General features: G+C 44.2%; 2 protein-coding genes across 2 annotated transcripts; both read left to right on the top strand.

Moving 5' to 3' along the window:
* Positions 1-1,461: 1,461 nt before the first annotated feature.
* Positions 1,462-4,947, top strand: slc66a1 (solute carrier family 66 member 1; the record flags this gene model as incomplete). Its single annotated transcript, XM_080496014.1, has 7 exons — positions 1,462-1,652; positions 1,747-1,876; positions 2,076-2,163; positions 2,471-2,625; positions 2,735-2,827; positions 2,930-3,115; positions 4,255-4,947. The coding sequence occupies 7 exons, from the start codon at positions 1,462-1,464 to the stop codon at positions 4,336-4,338; spliced, it is 927 nt and encodes a 308-aa protein (XP_080352140.1). The 3' UTR covers positions 4,339-4,947.
* A 7,891-nt stretch (positions 4,948-12,838) lies between these two features.
* nr1h5 (nuclear receptor subfamily 1, group H, member 5) lies at positions 12,839-20,557 on the top strand. The gene is made up of 10 exons (XM_080496595.1): positions 12,839-12,942; positions 16,416-16,814; positions 16,904-17,044; positions 17,165-17,289; positions 18,001-18,102; positions 18,171-18,264; positions 18,468-18,584; positions 18,661-18,738; positions 19,784-19,897; positions 20,130-20,557. Exons 1-10 carry the CDS (start codon positions 12,846-12,848, stop codon positions 20,330-20,332), a joined length of 1,470 nt encoding a protein of 489 aa, XP_080352721.1. The 5' UTR covers positions 12,839-12,845; the 3' UTR covers positions 20,333-20,557.

Below are 20,557 nucleotides of genomic sequence, written 5' to 3'. Positions count from 1 at the left end.
TTGATTTTTTTGATGTCATCCTATTCGATATTAAACATATTTTAACCAAACGAAGAAGCATCGTTGAAGCCTGTTTTATCTCCAGCTTCCATCCTGCACTGAAGTTCCCTTCAGTGGCTATGATATTTACACAGAGGTATCAATGTACGAGCCTGTTTGATTACCATCGATGGACTTGTGTATTGTTTTTCACAGTTTATCTCTAAAATGCAAAGTTGTCAAAGAATGTAAGAGGCCACGCAGTGTCGGACTAACGACTGAATTACCGTGTGCGGCCACGTAATCCAGTTTAACATGGATCGTTGATATGTGATGAGACCATGTGAAATGTGCGAGCACCTTTAAGTCACCTCTCGAGTGCAGATGTGCGGCATAAAGCAAAACATCTGAGCTGTGTGAACCACATGCTGTGGAACAGAGTGATGACGTCCGCTGCCAAATTATAAGTCACATACAAATATGTTTGCTGGAGATCAGTGATCAAACATGGCAAAGGAAGCTTGTAAAGAATGTAATATGTTGGATGTAATCGAGTAAAATATGGAATGATGTGCTGAACGTGACCCTGCCCAACGCTGTGACGTTTCACAGAATTGACCAATCAGCGCGCGGCTCACACGGAGCTTTGTTTATCGTCTGTTTCCGTACCGCAGTGTCGGGGCTTGTTGTTGTTCTTGGAAGGACGCCGTCGGCATGTCAGCGGCCACACAGGCAAGAAAACTCTTTAACTATCTCCATCCGCTTCCACTCTGCTTTTTTTAGAAGTCCGGTTATAAACGCCACATATTAAGACGTAACTGTTACTGCTATGGGCGAGTCGGTGTTTTGGATTGACTGGATTCCCTGTTAACTGGTGACTGACTTCCATTAGCGTCCAGTGTTGCCGCCAGCATAAACATACGTTAAAAAAAAAAAGCTGAACGAAATCGGTAGCTGTCCTGGCGAATGCCGTTCAACCGCATTTACGATCAAGTTTCGAAGTGTCATTCCTTTTGTGAGTCTGTTTTTAACCGCTGCTCTGACGAGCGGCAACGACGAGCGCGATAGAAAGTTGGGAACCAGTTAACAAGGAGACCAGTTAATCCGAAACACCGGTAAGCAAACAAACGATTCGACTCGGTTTCTTTATTGTTGACTACACTTAATTTAAACACAGTAAATACCTGGTGTTTGGAAATGTGACTGCTGGCACTGGAACTTTATTCAACCTCATGTTTTTGTGTAACGGACTGTTACTGTTTAACTGGTCGTCTTCATTTCGGCTGTCAGTTTCCTGTGACCTTTGACCTCATTGACCTGAAAACAGCCTCAGATGGAGATTAGTGCTCCTAATGTGAAGTCAGCTTAGACTGTTCCTCAGTGTAACTAAAGACCCATAAATTAATTTTTTGTGTTCTTCCAGTTGGTCTCATTATAATGTGACGCAGTTGATTTTCAATAGACTTCTCTCCACCACAGATCATGCTGACAGAGGGAGTCCTGTCCCGTGGGGCCTTTGGATGGACCACTCAGGGAAACTTCACCTCCTTGTGTCCCAACGGGACCGAGTGGGTCTGGGACGGGCTCGGGGAATGTGCGCAGGACGCCAGAGACATGGCCAGCATCTACCTTGGCCTCCTGTCGATCCTCTGCTTCATGGTGTCCTCACTTCCGTAGGTTCTTGTCTTCGTGTCCGCACAGGACAGATGAACTGATGATGATCGACAAACCTGTTTTCTATCTGATGTGTGTTCCTTCTGACCACAGGCAGTACTACAGCTCATGTAAAACGGGCAACATGGACAGTGCCCTCTCTATTTGGTTTCTTCTGCTGTGGCTGGGCGGCGACTCCTGCAACCTGGTGGGCTCCTTTTTAGCTGATCAGCTTCCACTTCAGGTAACTTGTTGTTGGGGAGTGTCGCTTCTGTGTTGAGTTGTTTTACTCCATCATACTGTATTAACGGTATTTAAAATGTGCATTTTATTGCAAGCAAGATATTTGGATGGTGGCTGATACGGAATTAACACTTTGATTTAATTAGATTTTTCATTTGTTTATTCCTGACTCGTCTCGTATCTTTTCCCCTCTAATCCAGACCTATACAGCAATTTATTATGTCTTTGCCGACTTGCTGATGCTGGCCATGTACACGTACTACAAGCTAAAGAACAGAGTGGCTGAAAGTGAGTGTTTCCATTTGCTATCTTTATTTATTTATGTATTTAAATACTCTGCATTCAAACGTGTGCATAATTTTTTTCTGGCATTGTCCTGCCTCCAACATCTTTTATTAGTGCTGATGCACATTAATCGAGAAGTGGTCTATCAGGAGTAACGTCTTCAAACAGTAGCACATGTCATCACGTGGCTCGTTTTGCTGCGGTGGTTTAATCCCCCACGTCTGTGACTTCTGACACAGTAGCTGTTGCAATGATGCGTGATGTGCTCTGCGATGCTGACGGTTTAACCCAGCTGGAATTCCTTCACCAGGCAGGAGGGTTCTACACGTGGCGGGCGTAGCCTGCATCCTCGGCTGCACCACTGGACTTGTCCAGCTCCCCTGGACGGCCTCCCAACAGGAAGTGTTTACCTCAGAGGTCAGAAGTCGCACGCTGCTCTCAGTTTCTGAAGGGATCTCCGTAAAGGCGAGTCCGACTCATTCAGTTGTTTGTTTGATATGAATGAGTTAAACTACAAGTGTTTAGCCCCATTTGAACCGTGGTAAATTACGGTTTTGCGCCTCTGTCGCTGCAGGCTTTTACTCCCAAAGAGATTATCGGTTTCTCCATCGGGTCGGTGTCGTCGGTGCTTTATCTGTGTTCCAGACTTCCACAGATGTACACCAATGTGAGTATAAAAATGACGTTTATTCTGTAGAAGTCAGCACTTCTCGGTAAAGAAGATCCTTCCCTTCTTCTAACTTCTTCTGGTCCCCCCCCCCCCCGACAGTTTAAAAGGAAGTCCACAGAGGGAGTGTCGTACTTCCTGTTTGCACTGGTCATCCTGGGAAACACTACGTACGGTCTGAGTGTCCTGCTGAAGAACCCGGACCAGGGCCAGGCTGAGTCCAGCTACATGCTCCATCACCTGCCCTGGCTCATCGGCAGCCTGGGCACGCTCACCCTGGACCTCATCGTATCCTTTGAAAGAGACAAAACGTGCTGCTGCTGCTGCTGGGCCTCAGGGCTCTCCTTTGTCCCATGTACTTGTTACATTTTAGACAATGCTGAGCTGCAGAAGAAAGCAGGTCGTCCGGAGGGTTGGGGGTCTCGTGACTATCAAAGGCCCCGACACGTGCAGGGAAGTTGTTGAGTCCTGCCGTCTGCTGAGGTCTCTGGAGTTTCAATCTGAGCTGGGGGCCTCTGGTGACACCATCACCTCATTACAGGGCCACTTCAGTGAAAAAAATCATTATATTAATCAAACCAAATATCATATAGGCGCACATCTTTTTTCCGGCCATTCTCAAATATCTAATTGTAGCCTTTGGTACTTTCCTCTTACCAATTATGCTATTATTTCATTCACATCATTCCATTGACCTCAGAGAAGCCTCGACTCTGTGGCTCCATTTTAATTTGGTTATATTGTAACTTTGTTATTGAAAGCTTCTGTAAAATCTTGAAATGACCTTCATGTCTTCTATAAAAAAATCTAGAACCTCCTAAATCTACTCAGGTTAAATGTATTTGATAAATATATTATGTAGTGAATGGAGCATTTTTGGAACAGTATTTGAACCGTATAGACAAGAATGGCGTCTCTAAATTCTACATGTTGCCATGTGAGGGATTTACTTCTCTTTTCACATATTTCTCATGAAATGACTGCTGTCTTTGAGATAGAGTGACACCTAGTGGTGAGGTGTAGGAGGACAAACTGTCCACAACACAGAAAAAGGCTACTTTACATGGAATCCATCCAGCAGCACGGTGGGATGAGAACTTTCTGGACATTTTTAATGTCGAAGGATGTTGTGAGTCTTAATTATTTGTAAATCTGTAGACAATAATGACTCTGCCTGTCATATTCTCACTCGGAGCTAATTGGATGTAGAAAATGTGTGTGTCTGTCATAGACAACATGTTTCTCCTAGAGTTGCAACATACAAGGATATGAATACATATTTAAAAAGGATCAATTGGCCCAAAGCCCCTTTTTTTGGGTGGGGATCTATAATGTAGGAGGAGATTTCTTTTCACGGTTTTGTACTTTTTCTAGTTGACCGACTCTTCCCTCCGCTTTCTGTTGTCTCTCTTAACTCTGCGACTCAGATCTCGCTGCAGTTTGTAATGTACCGCAAAGCTCCAGCACAACAAGTCGACCTGGATGAAACGGCGCCGCTGCTGAGAGCCTGAAACCTGCCAAGATCACATTTTACACACATCAGTATCCAAAACGTTTTAGGTTCTCTAATTTTATATTATTTATTTTTAAGTCATCCGATTTGTTTACAATGTGTTTTTTTTAATCTGTCAAGTTTGGTGACAGAAAAGTTCTGTTTCTCTCGAGTTTCGAGGATTTATTGTGCTCTTAAATCACGTTTTAAAAGGGAACCGTTTTTAGACTTTGTTTTAATGTCAGAAAGTTGCCGGAGCCATCAGAAATCCTTGTGCTGCTTTAAGTTGCCAAACACTTTTAATCGTTGGATATTGCACAAAACCTCATCGGATCATATTTGTAGTGGTTACATTAAGTGCCATAACTTTGGGGAAAGAAGAAAGAAAAAGAGTTTGGGGAGAATTTAAGTTGTGTGCTTTTTCGAGGAACGTTTTATTTTTAGTGTTAGATATTGATTTGTACCGGTTTGGATTGCGCTGGTGACACGACTCGGTTTCATTCCCACCTCCCCGTCTCCGTGGTATTGCACAATATGACACCGAACGTTGTTAATCCCGTTTGATGGGTCATGGTACTGTAAAAAGTAAACATAAAACTTTTCCTGTAATTGTTTAACTCTGTTTCAAATGTCAGTCTTCAACAAAAATCAGTTTGATGAATAAATGTATGTTTTACATGACTGCAGTTTTCCTTTTTCTTCTTCTTTTTTTTTTTTAGGGAGTTTTATCATTAATGTAAAAAAAAAACCTTGCATCACCATTAAATGGTGTTTTCATGTGTAAGCGGTAAAATGTTTCCGTGTTCAGTAATCCATCTGAACAGCACCAAGCTCACCAACCTGACATAAACATGGAGTTGAGCTAAATCCTCTCTGATACTCACAAGCTGAACGAATAACACAACCTTTGTACAGGTGGAAATGGATTGCACCGCAGCAAAACTGGGTCACTTTGGAGTTCAGTGGGAGGGTGGGACTCCTCACAGCTTCAACCACTTCGTTTTCTCACATTTGAATTGTCGGACCGTCGGGGGCAAAAGGTGGTTTGATGATTTTAATCAGTACAGACTCTTCTCTTCCAGCTCTTTCCTCACAGTGCTTCACCAGCTGGCTTCCAGCCTCTTTTCCTCCTTCTAGTCAGAGCATGTGATTCTTAATTTTAAGAGAAAAATTCACAGTCAGGATCTTCTTATGTCGTTTCTCATTTGTGATCTTGTTTGGCCAATAAAAGTTACAGAATATATGGCGGCTGCAGTTGTAAAAGGCAGAAACTTTTCTCGTAGTTGACGGAAGGAGTCTGATTTGGTTAACCAGATTGTGATGTCTTCATGAACACCATTGTCCAAGGTATGTGGAATCTTCAGTGCCCATCAGTTCCTCTCCATTGGTTATGATTGGGGCTGCTGTCGAGGCGTCGGCATACGTCACCTGGGTCTTTCTCTGGTTGATGTTCAGACCAGTTTGCTTCGCAAAATTGCTTAGTCGGTCACATTTTTCCTGGAGGTTGTGATAGTTTGGCTGATGTGACCAGATAATCCAACTATGCAGACAAGGTCCAATGGATTCCAGGTGGACGGTCTAATATGGTTTCATGTATTACCCATTCGATGGAGCCCAGTTGTGCTGCAGAATCAACAGGCAATGACTGTTTGGGCATTTTCCCGGATCACACTACATTTAAAGCCTTATGACGGTAACAATTTGGGCTAGTATTCTGTTTCCCTGTAACTGCAGGCTGACATTTAAAAACATAATAATAATGGTTCTGGAAAAAGCAATCCCCCTGGTTCCAAATATAATGTTTCCCATGCCAACTTGAAGTTACCACATCCTCCAGATGAGTCTTTGTTTAAAGTGTAAGTTCAGCTCAGGAAAAGATGAAAAAATACAGACGATCCACAAACATTCTTGAGCTCTTTGTTTTTCTGTGTTGTGTTTTATGAATCTGATTTCCTCGCGAGTGGAAGCTTTTCCTCTCACTGCCTCCCACCTTCTCGCTCGGGCCAGCAGAGGTCAAGGTCTCCTCTTGGCCTCAGCGCTGACCCCGGCCCCCCTCGGAGGCTTCGCTTGACCTGCGCCTGGGAGGCCTCCACAGCCCGTGTTGTTTTTCTTCATTAGCAGATTCATGCTGGCCTCTCTGATGCACCGTCCTCCTCCCTCACACACACACACACACACACACACACACACCCTCCTCCAGCAGTAAGGGCCCACCCAATGAGGATGTGAGGTCAGAGGGAGAAATATTGAGGGTTCAGTGTGTGTGTGTGTGTGTGTGTGTGTGTGTGTGTGTGTGTGTGTGTGTGTGTGTGTGTGTGTGTGTGTGTGTGTGTGTGTGTGTGTGTTGTGTGTGTGTGTGTGTGTGTGTGTGTGTGTGTGTGTGTGTGTGTGTGTTTCGGGGTGATGCAGTGTGTGCTTGTGAAACAGTGGCAGGGAGATTGTTAAGCGGCGCTGGGGAGTTAGCAGGAAGAGCCAGCAGTGATAGGGCTCATCCATCCATCACCAGGGATGAACAAGAGGCTGTTTATAACATTTTATACTGGGAATTTCTTAATGAGATGAGTCCAGAAACAAGAAGGAGGGGTCTTTCGTGACTCAGTTTTTGTCAGTTCAAATCCTTTGGCCCCCAAAGGGGGAAAAAATGACGACAAAATAAATCCAAAATGGATATTTCTGCATGGTGTAGTGGTCAGTACTCTTAAGCGCGCAGACAGAAGTTGTCAGTTGTAATCTGGACTTGAGGTCTGTCTGTTTTTGTTTTTGTTTTTCTCTCAGTTTACTCCCCAGCTCAAGGAAATGTTTGAGGTTAATTAATTACTTGAATCTTTTCATTTGTCTCTGTATTTGCCCTGTGATGGACTGGTGACATGTGCAGAGTGGACTCTGCCTCCAGCTATGATCAGTGTAGATCGATGGGATACATAGAGAAACCTCACCTCAGGTCAGATACGTCAAACATATGGCCTGCAAACCGAAACCACTATATGGCCTTGCAAAGCAAAAAAAATTAAAAAAACATAACAGAAATTATCAGTTTTGACAATAAAGTACCTTTTGTTCTAGAGGGTTATACTGAGTAAAAAGCAAACATCACATGACACAGAGGGCTGAGCCAAGAGATCAGAGATCTGGAGCTCGTCGTGGCATCAGCATCTCATCCATGTTCTGAGAGTGAATGTGTGAAAATGAGCCCGCTGAAGGCAACAGACATACAGCAACATCAGCCTGAATAGAAACCCCACAGAGACAGGAGTTCACGTCTTTTGGTCGACTTAAAGAACCAAATAAAACGTCATCAAGGTGCACATTTTGCTGCATTTTGCACCAGGAGACTTTATGCAGTTACACTTTACTTTTCTGTAAACTCTCAACCTGCCACACTGTGTGATAACGTCTAAGCACTTCTACTGAGAGTTGTTAGATATTATAATATTAATATACAGGACCAATTCAAAATCAACTGGTTTGTTTACTCACATCAACTATCATGAATTGGGGGGGGGGGGGGGGGGGGGTTCCTCATTATTGTTCAGGTTTACAGAAAAAGAGGATCTCTGCTCAAATTCCTGCATGCACATCTAAAACACACATTTCACAAGCTCTGTTTGCTTTGAGTGTGTGTGTGTGTGTGTGTGTGTGTGTGTGTGTGTGTGTGTGTGTGTGTGTGTGTGTGTGTGTGTGTGTGTGTGTGTGTGTGTGTGTGTGTGTGTGTGTGTGTGTGTGGTGTGTGTGTGTGTGTGTGTGTGTGAGAGAGAGAGAGAGAGAGAGAGCGAGAGAGAGAGAGAGAGATTAGATGCTGGGCTACTGTAACCTGTACAAAAAGTGAAAGCTGAACCTCGACAGCGGACGCTGGGACTCTCCAGACAACCAGGAGATCAGGTGAGTCGAAAGCCATTAAGACAAATGAAACACAACGTAAAGCTGCTTTCATAATCACTGAGTCACTTTGTAGGTTTTTGTGAGCGATTAAGGTTCATCTGCTGTATTCTCATGCTTCATCGAGGGTGGTGTTTGTGATGTTGCCATATAGAATCCGGTGTAAACTAAAAGAATGCAGTGTGAAAGAACAACCTCCCAGTGACCTCCACACAAAATGGGAAATGCTCTCAAACAAATGCTTTAAGTAGACATAACTTAAACAATTGACAACTCACATTCCTTATTGTGATAGTCCAATACGCGTCCATCCATCCTCGCTCACACACTCTCACATAGAAAAACCCTGAGGATGAGTAAACAGAGCGGGCCATTATCGAGCTGCAGCTACCAGCCAGCAGCTGTCTGATAAAGACACGAGCCGACCACATGTAGACTGTGGGATTTATGATGTGCTCAGCTTATCTCAGGGCTTATACTGTGGGTGATCCAGGACTAATGAGGGTTTTCTTGATATACATTTCCCCACAGAACATCCAGTTTTAGGCATTCTGATTAAGTTAATTGGGACCAAACAAAAAATACAAATTTCACCAGAGGTGGTGAAAGAACTTGATGTCCGACTCGTTGGAGGGCGGTCGACACAGGAACGGGCTTTTAAATAAATAATGTATTGAAAATACTCGACACAGAATACAAAGTATGTGCAAGAGGAAACCAAGGCTAAACTCAACATAATCAACTCAAAACCAAACAAACCAAGGTGGGGGAGAGAGAGAGAGAGAGAGAGAGAGAGAGAGAGAGAGAGAGAGAGAGAGAGAGAGAGAGAGAGAGAGAGAGAGAACCTTGGATTCATCAAGCCTCAAGCAGGTGAAGCCAATCCAGGAAAACACACTGACCAAGTCCTGTGACCAAACTTACATTGTTTATTCAAGTAAAAGTACAAATGTCTGTGTAAAAAAAAAGATACTAAGTCAACACTTTTAAGATAGAAATGCTTTTTCAATTGAAGCAAAGGTGTCAAACATGTGGCCTGCAAGCAAATATCAGGCTGCAAAAGGGTTCAGTCCATTTGGCTGAAGGAAACAAAGACTTTACCTGCAATTTTGTAAATAAAACTACATGAGAAAGCTACATTAATAGCATCAAAGCTATACTATGAATATATTGTTAAAATCTGTGTCCAAAAGGCTGCATCAATTCTATAGAGCAAGGGTGTCAAACATAAGGCCTGGGGGCCAAAACCGGCCTGCAAGAGGCTCCGATCCGGCAAAACCACAGAGCAAATGTATAAATTTCAATGTAAACTATGACTTTTTTAAATCAAATTTCTTAAGAGCACCACAACGCTGAGACCCGAGCTGAGATATCAGTGATGCTGTCATGAACGTTAGATTCTTCGTTGCTATCAAGCTCAGAGCTCAAAAGAATGAGTTTCTAAAAACATGCATCATGTAACAGCGACAGGAGAAGGCTTTTGGACATTTTACTGTGTTTTGCACCAGTATCATTAAAATCCATTTTGTATTGAGATTGTTTTAGTTCAGTAATTGTTTGGGTTTTTGTGTAAACATAGACAGTTTCATCACGTATAGTCTGTGGCGCAACAAAGAAAAACCTCTAAAATTTAAGTTTAAAGGTTATTGTGGCACTATTTTACAAGTCCAGCTCACTCAAGATGAAATTGGGCAGCATGTGGCCGTGGAACTGAAATGTATGCGACAGCCATGATGTACTTGACAAAGATTGTTCTCATTAGGAACGTCGTGGCAAAAAAGATCTCCAGTTGCAAGTTCACTAAAGAAGTTTCAAATTGTTTAGTTTTTGTGGGAAAAAATGTGTTTATGTGAAGATTTATTCATTTTGCTATAGAGCCAAGGAAAAATGTTGTTTTTGGTATTGGTATTTATAAGACTGGACCAGTTAAGATCAGCACCCCGGGTGGAGACACACCGATGAAATCATTTCCATTCATATCATTTGAGACGCTTTTAAAACATTTTGTTACATTGGAAAAATACTCGGAAAGTCAAACCTAATTCAATAACAGTTATGCGAACATGTAAAACGGTATCACAGTCTGTAAACTCACTGAATAAGACTGGAAAGTTAAAGTAAAAAGTCATCAGAGGTAGAAAATACAGTAAAGTATTTGTGCTTTGAGTTTCACCGTGGTTTGGCTCCAGGGTCCAACTTTTAACTATGTCTGATGTGAATCTCACCCTCCTCCTCTTCCTCCCTCCTCCTCTTCCTCCTCCTCCTCCTCCTCCTCTTCTTCCTCCCTCCTCCTCCTCCTCCTCCTCCATCTCCCCGGTTCCCATGGGTCCGAGCCTTCATAGCTGGGCCCGTGTTCAACAATGTGTCCCAACCCAGCGACACCTCCACAAGATCCATGGTGACATTTGCGCACTCTCCGACGCTGTCGCCATCATTTAGAGTCACTCTCTGTCACTTCCCACTCCTCCGAGGTCGGGGGCAGTTAGAGGGATGGATTATGATCATTACGGCCTGTTGTGACACATGCGCCGGGATGGGAAGTGCTCCTGTTGACAGAGAAATGGCTGTGACTCCTCCACTGCTGCCAGACTCTGACACACTGATGATACTGCAGTAATAAGTCAGCATATGAGAGGCCTGCTGCTGGAGACCAACATTGTTCGTTTTCCGAACATGAGTTATATAAATAGTTGCACACATTTTGTGTAACTTGGAAATTCACAGTGTATAGCCACAAATCAAATCTGATCTGCAAAATGTTTTGTATTTCCAATAATTCCGTTGTTTGCATGAGAATTGCAAATTAGATGTTTTAAACAGGTAAATCAAATACCACTACAGTGTCAATAAATGAGGTTAAAAAGTAGTTTTTGAGTAACTTGTAGCTTTACTTGAGTTTTTTTTATTTGTTTTTATGAGAAATTGAGTACAAATTAAAAAATGTGTGGTATCAGTAGCTGTTTCTTTCAGTTTTTCCCATAAAAAGTATGGGAAAGCAAATACAAAAAACTGTGTTGTTTCCAAATGTAAAGCAACACTTTTAATGTAATGATAGAATACAGATAAAATGGAATTAGACGTACACTTTTACAGCTTCTCATACTTGTTAGTGATCCACATTCATTACCTCGTCATTTACAGGAAATCCAGAATTAGAGCAGATGAAGCACCAGTCAGGCCATCAGTGTGAGTTTAGAGCGAATCACGTGAGTTAGACTCTCACTGTGCCAGAGGAGACAGCTCTACTTTATTGAGACTTTAAACATACTTTGGCTTGATGGTTTTTTTTCAAACAAAATGACCCCAAAAAGAACGTTACACGTTGAAACAGACACACATTCACACATATGGACATTTCAGAACTCAACCTTTCCTTGAATTTTTATGTAAAGTGAGAACATCACAGACTTGAACCAATGATAACCTCGCATTGATCCACTAAACCAACATATGTGTCAACATATCTTTTTTTTCTTTAGATCTTAAGCACCTAATGTTCATCTTTCTAAATCCCTTTTTTTTTTCTTCCTCCGCTCGCTCTTATTTATTTGCTGTCGTGGGGGTTTGTACTTTCCCCTCAAGTTCAATTTATCTCGAAGCTCTGTTGTCACTGTGATCACATATGTACAAACGTACCCTTTGGACACACACTCTTCAAAGGAGAGACACCGTGTAGCCAGCGGCTGAATTCCTCTTTCGTTTCTCACTGAGATTGATCGGGATGAGGCCGATCGTCTCTCCCTGAACTCTCTGCACCTCTGCACCGGTCACTCCCGCTTCTCATAATGAGCCAGTGGAGGGGGGGGGGTGACGGGCGGGCGGGAGGAGGCCATCAGTCCTCAGTAAGCATGCTGCGTGTCAAGCGGCCTTGCTCGGAGATTTACAGGCCCCATGTAGGGGTCAGGTTGCTGTCTCCTCTGGGCGGATCGGGCCTTGACTCCTTTCACTCGGCCCCGGCCCCCGTTAGCTCTGTGTGTGTGTGTGTTTGTGTGTGTGTGTGTGTGTGTGCGTGGGGGGGTGGGGGGTTGTGAGACCCTTAAATCTAACTGCTGTCCAATATTAACTGCAGCACAAACAGAGCAGTGGTAAACAAAAGGCAGAGTAAACACACTCCCAAGGTCTGGAGGACAAACATGGACTGATGCATGGACGAGTGAATATCCAATACAAGTTGCAGGACCGCATGAAGTTCATCAGTAGATTCCACATCTTTTGTTTTGATTTTGTTTTTTTTCCTTTGCCGAGTCCAGCTGTTGCACATGGTGAGGGGACCCCCTCTCCCCTGCCTGCTCCTGATGCATGACGTGCAGGCCACATCCAGCTGTTTGGACAAACAGAACAGTCCCTGTCCATGTCCTTCCTGGGTGTCCCTACTTTCTTTTTGGTCTGAACCCCCCCCCCTCCACGGCCACAGATCCTTCCCTCTGGGACGTTTAAGACCTCCTCCAGCGCGCCATCCATCACAGAGCTGCACTCTTTCTCTCTGCTTTTTAAAAATAGGCCGGGATATCAGCCTGGACAGCTCAGAGACCTGGACCCATCCGGGGGATTGAGGAATGCCTCCACACTTCCCAGATCTCTTCATATCTGTGTGAATCCTCTCTGTCTTTTCAGATCACGTATTATTAGCTGGAAACATCACTTTCCGTCCAGATGAGGGAGTGGACCGAGTTGGAGATGAGCTTCTCCTCAGGAGGGTTTCTCTCCCCCTCAGATGGTTACTGCTCCTCAGAGCCGCTCCAGCACTACGGTCAGTCTCGTACTTCTTTACATTCAACTTTACAGCTGAAGAGTTTTTCACTTCCACTTCTACTTCCGTTCTTTTTTTTTTTTTTTTCTTTCAAATCGTTCAAATCGTCATATGAAAACAAGTTGATGATCATCTGTAAATACTGTGGTATCTGCTGGGAACACTCTTTAAAGAACTTTTAAATCAATGTGGGTGACAATATTAATGTTCAGGCCTGGTTTGATACAAATGTGCAAAGAAATGTCTTTTTTTTATTATTACATAATTTCCGTCTTATCTCAGGCCTTTTCTGCACATGATGGTGTAGCGACTAACACTCACCTCAAACTAACAATATATCTGGTTCGAGTCCAAGCTTATGAGAAGTTTTTCATGTCCTTCTATATGCGACTACAAACTGCTCAGAGAGATGAAAGTGAGTGTGTGTGAACCTGCCCAGGCTGTAATAATACTCAGCTGGAAGTTGAACAAAGACGTAATGAATACTGATTAATGGATCTACGCTCTCAACTCTTCATTTGACTGAACTTGTGCATGATTCTTTTTTTTTTTTTTTTTTTTGTCCTTGCAATGCAAACAGAAGTTTATCTGCAGATAACAGTAGTTTGAAGGTAATGTCATTAAAAAAATTGATTTTGTAACTCTGGGAAACCCGCAGAACGTGACTCTTTTGCTTGAGAGAAACAAATAACATGAGCTCCGTTTTTCTCCGCTTTACCTTGGAAGCTCAAACGACTTGTTTGCCATTACTGGAAAACTAAGCCCAATTCCAGTCATTCAGACACTCGTGCACATTTTCCAATGACAAAATATGAAGAAACCTTTTGGGAGAGATATCAAATTTAGATGAGTGATTCCACCTGTTCCGTCTCTGCTGTGTCAGGAAAAGAATGTCAACTTAAACATTTTTATGTGAGCATCTTCAACATGCAGATAAAGCTTCAAACACTTGAAGGGTAAAAAGTGATTTATTAAAAGCTGCAGCGCTCTGCATGCCAGGAAGGTCTCATCTGAATGGACACTAAGCTTATATTCAAGTGTCTGACAGGGAAAAACGTATTGTTGAGGAGGTTCAGCCGGCGCTCTAAAAAAAGGAAAAGAGGAAAAGTCATCTTCGATCAATGTCACGGCCTCTGACATGTCATTCTCACTTAGTCCACAGGGATATATGAGAACTAACAGCTTCTAATTTAAAGAAAGGAGTAACCCACGAGGACAGATGGCTCAAGTTTTTACTTTAGTAGATGTATTGGTGCAATACTTTTGTAAAACGTGTGAATTCAACTCCTTCACCTAATTGAAAGTAAAAAAAATGAGGTCTCTGTGTCTTTAAAATCAAAAGACGTTAAGATAGGGCAAGTCTGATATTCTATATTTGTTATGTTGAAGAATAAAATTATAAATGTAGAAATTATAGATTGATTCTAATTCTTCAAATAAGGTTAAATGACCTCGTAGAACCAATAAACCTTTTGAAATGTGATCAAGGGCCTCCCAGTCGCTCTGATTTCTACTGACCGTCATTAAAATGCCCTCTGCTGTCTCTGTCGTCCCGTCAGCACTGGAGCCACGGGGGGCAGTCTGCTGCAGATGTTTGTCTCCTCACTGGCGTGCGTGGGATGGAAGGGAGGCTGACCAGTGTTTAGACAGCGTTGAAAATGGTTTACAAACAGTGCGAGCTGCAGCTCTGTCACGTGACGAGAAAGCAAGAACCCCCCCCCCACCCACCCCCCTCCCCTTCAGAAAAACCCAATCAACAGCATGGCCTGGTAAAGACAGGAAACATCTGGAGTGGAAATAAAGACAGCAGAGTAAATGAAGGAGTAAGGAGGGTAAATGAAAAGTCTTTAAAGTGATCAAAGCCACGACAGCAGTCCATTAAAATGTAAAGGGCAGTCGCCTTCAACTTGTTCTGTCATTTATCATCAAAACTTTCTATAATGTGCACTTCAAACCTGCCATCCTTTGACGAATCCTCTATCAGTGCAGATTGACGACTGATAAGTGGAAACAATGATCTACACAGAGCTGAGGGAAGGATCGGCATTCAAATTAAGTCCCATCCATTCATCTTTTATACTGCTTTACCAAATTAGGGCCGATGAAGCTGCTCTCAGCTCACCCTGAGGGAAGACAGGGTGAATCCTGCATCACACAACCATAACCACTCACATTCACACGTTTTCAGATTAAACTCACACTCGCTGTGGTAAACATGCAAACTCCAAACCACAAACATCACGCCGACACAAATAATTCCTTGATTTCCAACCACCCTAAAGCTCCTCTGTGGTGATAGATTCTGATTTTACCAAGCAGACATTGTTATTGTTTTGGTGTTAAACCATTAGAAGCCTGATGGGATTTTTCATTATTAATTCATTTATATTCAAAGATGGAAGAACAACATTTTTGGTTTTGATCAATAATATCAATATCAAAACGAGCACCATGTTGATGATTCTTGAAGGCTGAACATGCTTTGCAAGATGGATTGAACTCCATATTGAGTGTATAGATCTGTATGTATGGACCTCTTGTGTTGGAGCCCTGGAGCCTTTTAGTATCAGTCTGTGTCCTTTGACTCTGAGGTTTTCTCTTGTCAGCGCAGACAAGACTTCACAACGTGTTTAATCACAACCACTGACTATCATTTCAAAGTAAATGTCTCAACTGAGACTGAAAAAAACTACTGTACGACTTGATCAACACTTCTGAAGTAGGGGTTCCCGTTCGAACTTTACACTCCGACCGTCATTTTGAAAAATGCAAGTATTTCCCATTCTTGCGAGAGTTCAGAACGGCTTTTCTTGTCGACACCTTCATGCCCCACATTCTACCGCTCGTCTCCAGCCATGCTGAGTCTCCTGGTATTTGGGTGGCCTCGTCAACCAATCAGAGCGGCGCGGCTCCCTCAGCGGTCCCAGTCGCACAGCTGCACTTTGAAAGGCTGGGAGTGATCACATATGTTTTCTCAGCGGGGACAGGAGCTGCAAAAACACAAGCCTCTGATGCACACTTTGAGAGGTTTCAGGATGTCCCAACTCGGACTCATCACTATGGATTGCAACAACAACAACAACAACAGCAACAACAAAAAGGAACATCCAGAAAAGAGTTAGAAAAAAGTGAAGAGTCTAAATGGCACAGGAAGCTCTCAGCTGCATCCTGTTCTACTTCACAGAACAAGTGAACTCTCTCGACTTTTTATTGAGTCCCTGAAGAGCGATGAAACCAGTGAAGTCACGCGATTCCGAGGCTCATTAATGATGTGATGCGTCATCAGTGATGTCATCCTCCCTCCGCCGTTTGCATCTTTTCTTTTGCTAGTCTTTATGCAGACGTGAGCCATTCAGGCTTTCTTTAAAGATCCACGTTACCCGATTCTCCTCAGCTCCATTGTGTGAACACCGTGAACACATCAAAAGCTGTTCATCCTTTGTTTTCTCTCTCCATCTTTGCTCCCGCCTCAGACATGCTGGCCGAGCCTCTGTGCTACCCTCTGCAGGACCCGGACCTCCAGCTGCTCCCTTACAGCCAACAGCAGTACAGCCCTGCCAACCTGCCCTTCTCCCTGTATGGATCCCCCCCTTCCACCTCTCCCTCCCCGTCCTCCTCCTCGTCCTCCTCGCAGCTCTGCCACCCGTCGTACCACTACAGCCCCCACTACCTGGAGGCGCCCTGCGACCCCGGCCCCGATCCGCTCTGCGGGGGCCTGGCTCAGGGGTTCGGCCCCGCGGGGCTGCCACTCGGACGGAGGTCGCGTCTGGGGTCGGGGGGCAAGATCAGAGGTCAGGACGAGCTGTGCGTGGTGTGCGGGGACAAAGCGTCGGGGTATCACTACAACGCTCTCACCTGCGAGGGGTGCAAAGGTTCCGCCACGTTCTCATCGCACGTTCTTTCTCGTCGTCCTCCGTTCCGCCTCATCTGGGCCGTTTGTTCCTCTCCCTTCGCTCGGCAGGGTTCTTCCGGCGCAGCGTGACGAAAAAGGCCGTGTATCACTGCAAGAGCGGCGGCGGCTGCGAGATGGACATGTACATGAGGAGGAAGTGTCAGGACTGCAGACTGAGGAAGTGCCGCGCCGTGGGCATGCTGGCTGAATGTACAGACCCCGGCTCCAGACACACACCGATGGATCAACAACACACCCTGGATCTCACTTTTGAACTTTAAAAGTTGTTGTTTTTTTCTTTCTTTTTTGTCCCGTTCCGTCCCCCTTCAGGCCTCCTGACGGAGGTCCAGTGCCAGTCCAAGCGCCTGAGGAAGGGAGGTAAAGGCAGAGTGCCGGAGGAGGACGAGAGCTCAGAGAACAGAAAAGTCAGCTCAACCAGCAGGTTACCTGCTCAGGTAGCACACGGCCGGACCGACACCCACCAGACCGTCGCTTCAACACGTCTCATCAGTTTGTCTCATCAGGCTGACGGGACATTTGAGGAGGTTGAACACATTGTGAAAATGAAAATTAGCCTTTAATAATCCCATTCTGGTTTCAGTTAGCTATTGACCCTAAACGTCAAAAGTTATTATTAGTTTTGTTCTAAAGTGCTGAACTTTTTGAATTCTTTTTTTTTTTAATGTAAACAAAGAAAAAAGAATGCTTCAGTTTATTTTGCACTGGAGAAGAAAGGAAAGTATTTGTCAGTAAAATTCACTGACAAGGATCGACTGAAGCCTGAACTTTCTTGCCCCATTCAGATAAGTCAACACACAATATTAGTAGTATAAAAGAATCTCAAAATCTAAATGCTTGTTTTACTTTTAAAAACTCACCAGAGAACAATTTTAACGAGTTTCTAAGAACGTTCACACTGACAAAGACACATTGGTATTTACATCGGTTCTCATTCACGTGTCAAAAAAACCCTTAAAAATATGCTGAAAGGAAGTTTTTCTCTTTTCTAACTCAAAACCAGATTCGCTCGCATTGCGGGGATTAGTTTACTGTCTGAACTTAATCAAACCCTCCACAGGATCCAGTCGTTCCTCACCTGACTCCACTCACACACACACACGATAAACCTGTTGTTGATATGGTGGTAACCCCGTGTCGTGTGGCAGGCGGCGGCGGCGTCCAGTTTGACTGGAGACCAGAAGTACGTGGTGGACCGGATGGTGGAGGCTCACCGGCTCTACAGAGCTCAGGACGGGAGCAGCTGCAGGGTGGGCCGCAGGGCCGACAAGTCTCCATGTTGCCTTATCGGGTTGCTCACGCTGTTGCCTGTGTTCAGGTGATGGAGTGGCCGTGTGCAGACGAAGGAGAAGACCTGTCAGACCTTTCCTCGCACCTGCAGAGACTGCTGACGTTCGCCAGGACGGTTCCAGGTGGGATGAGTGGAAATCTGCAGTTCCTCCTCTCTGTTGTCCTGTGAAGTCTTGATGAAGTGAAAAGTTACAGTTCGGAGTGACGTCTTTCAGTTTGGAGCCTCTCAAAACTCCCACAATACCCCTGGGTTGTTTTAAAAAAAAATCCAGGCTTCCATCTTCTCTCAACACTTTGTCGTATCTCCTCTTCCTCCTCCTCTCAGGCTTCGACCTCCTGCACTTCTCCGATCAGTGCTCTCTTCTGTCCGTCTCTTCTCTGGAGGTCATGTTCCTTCTTGCAGCGCAGCAGTTCTCCAACAACCCGGCCAGCCCCAGTCCAGGTGAGCGCACACACACACACACACACACACACACACCGCCCATTAAAAGCACTGTCCTGTTTCTCTGGTCTGCCAGCCCTGCAGCTCTTCAGCACAGCGACACACAACTGGCTCAGAAACGCAGAGTCAAAAGAAAACATCCACATCAGCTCTGGTGAGTTCATGTGTTCACACTTCTTCATGTGGTGACTGTTCAGGTTGGATTAGACAGTTAACGGCATTAAACAAACCCCACATGTCATTTCTTTCTCTCTTAAATATCCTAACCTTTTCTAAAATACACAAAAACAACAACTGTTATGTGTGAAAGTTGACATCTGTTGAGCTGGATTATAGATCTCAAAATGTGCCACTCTGAGGACTCTGAGAGTCTGAATCCCTTTTGCCCCCATGGTTTTTTTTTCCCTTTCAAGTTTTGGGAGTAACTCATGTTAAAAGAAAATAAATGTAGGGAAATCATATCAAATATTAGTTAAGAGTTACAATTAGAAAATGCTTGTGTAAATGAAGCTCCAGACTATTTATAAAGACTATTACTCAATCCCAACAGCTTTTCATCATATCTTATAATGTCAAGTCCTTTATTTGTCACAAACACAGTCTAATGTGCAGTGAAATGTTTTGAGTAAATGTTCGAAAGTGCTTTGCTAGAATGCTAGAAATAAAAATCTAGAAATAAAAATCTAGAACACACATAATGAAAATAACACACAAAATAACACACTATATGAAATTATTAATAATAATTGCTAATAAAAAAATAAGTAAAATGTAGACACACCAAAGACAAAATATGAATAAATATGAGTAGACTGGTGTTGAATAGTGCAAATAAAGAGCATATGCAAGAAAATTTGCTGGGTCTATTTTTCTCGGTTCAGCAGCGATAATCTGAGAAACCTTAGGATTCAATCATAAATACACTTCAATAACTGAGCCAGTGTGCATCAGTTATGTAAATCAGGGCCTGATATTGTGTTTATAGCCAAAAACTTGTGTGAAATCCAAAATGTGTTCACTCCCTTCACTGCTTTCCAAAACATTTGTGTGCCAGGTTCCAGTTTCTCCGTCGTTTCGCGACAATGAGGGAATTCTCGCCTTATGCAGGCATGAAGATACAAACAGTATGTGGGGATAATAAAGTGTTTCAGCAGCAGTTTTTTTTTTTTTTTTTCCCCCACACTTCCTGCTGTGAACAGAAAACAGTGAGGATCTCCTCGGACCGGTGCTCAGCTTCTTCCACAGCATGGTGGCGCTGCGGGTGACCGAGGCGGAATACGCGCTGCTCACTGCCACCGCGCTCCTCTGCTCAGGTCAGACCAACCCCCGACCTCTCGCTCTGCGGATGTTTGCTCGGACCTTAATGAGGATGACAAACTGCAAGAAGATCCCAGTCTTCAGTTTCTAAATGAATAAATCGCGTGTCTTATTTCGTGGACGTTTTCCTTGCTCGGGGGGGGGGGGGGGGGGGTCAAAGGTCACTGGGCGTCACGCGCTTGTGTTTTTCCCCATGCTGTGACCTTGTGTGTGTCCCTGACCTTGCAGACCGAGCCTCCCTGCAGGCGGCCGGCTGCGTGGAGAAGATGCAGGAGCTGATCCTGGAGCTGCTGTCCCGGGTGTGCAGCGCGCAGGCGGGGGCCCCCAGGGGGGGTCCGCAGCGCTTCGGCCACCTGCTGGGCAGACTGACAGAGCTGCGGACCCTCCGGCACAACTACCTCCTCCTGATACGACAGCAGTCCGGACGCTGACGAAAGAGATGGGACTTTACCGTCAAAGACTCTGCTGGTGGATCAGCAGCCTCCGAGTTGGAATCTGAACCCAGAAATCCTGTTTCCCCCTCTGCAGTGCTGCTCTTATCCCATGACTGAAATGTGTTCATTGGCTGCTGTAATTAGTTTTGACCAGAGATGTTTTTATAGGACTTTTTATACTTTGTTGTATACCACTAACATGCACACTCACTCTACTTTTCA

The sequence above is a fragment of the Blennius ocellaris genome (assembly GCF_963422515.1).
Source record: "Blennius ocellaris genome assembly, chromosome: 5".
Lineage (NCBI taxonomy): Eukaryota > Metazoa > Chordata > Actinopteri > Blenniiformes > Blenniidae > Blennius > Blennius ocellaris.
This window is presented reverse-complemented; position numbering and strand designations above follow the sequence as displayed.

Excerpts from the sequence above, each read along its gene's own strand:
- nr1h5 (XM_080496595.1), top strand. The coding sequence starts at position 12,846 with ATGAGGGAGTGGACCGAGTTGGAGATGAGCTTCTCCTCAGGAGGGTTT. Across the intron at positions 18,585-18,660 it reads CCCGGCCAGCCCCAGTCCAG|CCCTGCAGCTCTTCAGCACA; the intron begins GTGAGCGCACAC and ends CTGGTCTGCCAG. Across the intron at positions 18,739-19,783 it reads AAACATCCACATCAGCTCTG|AAAACAGTGAGGATCTCCTC; the intron begins GTGAGTTCATGT and ends TGCTGTGAACAG.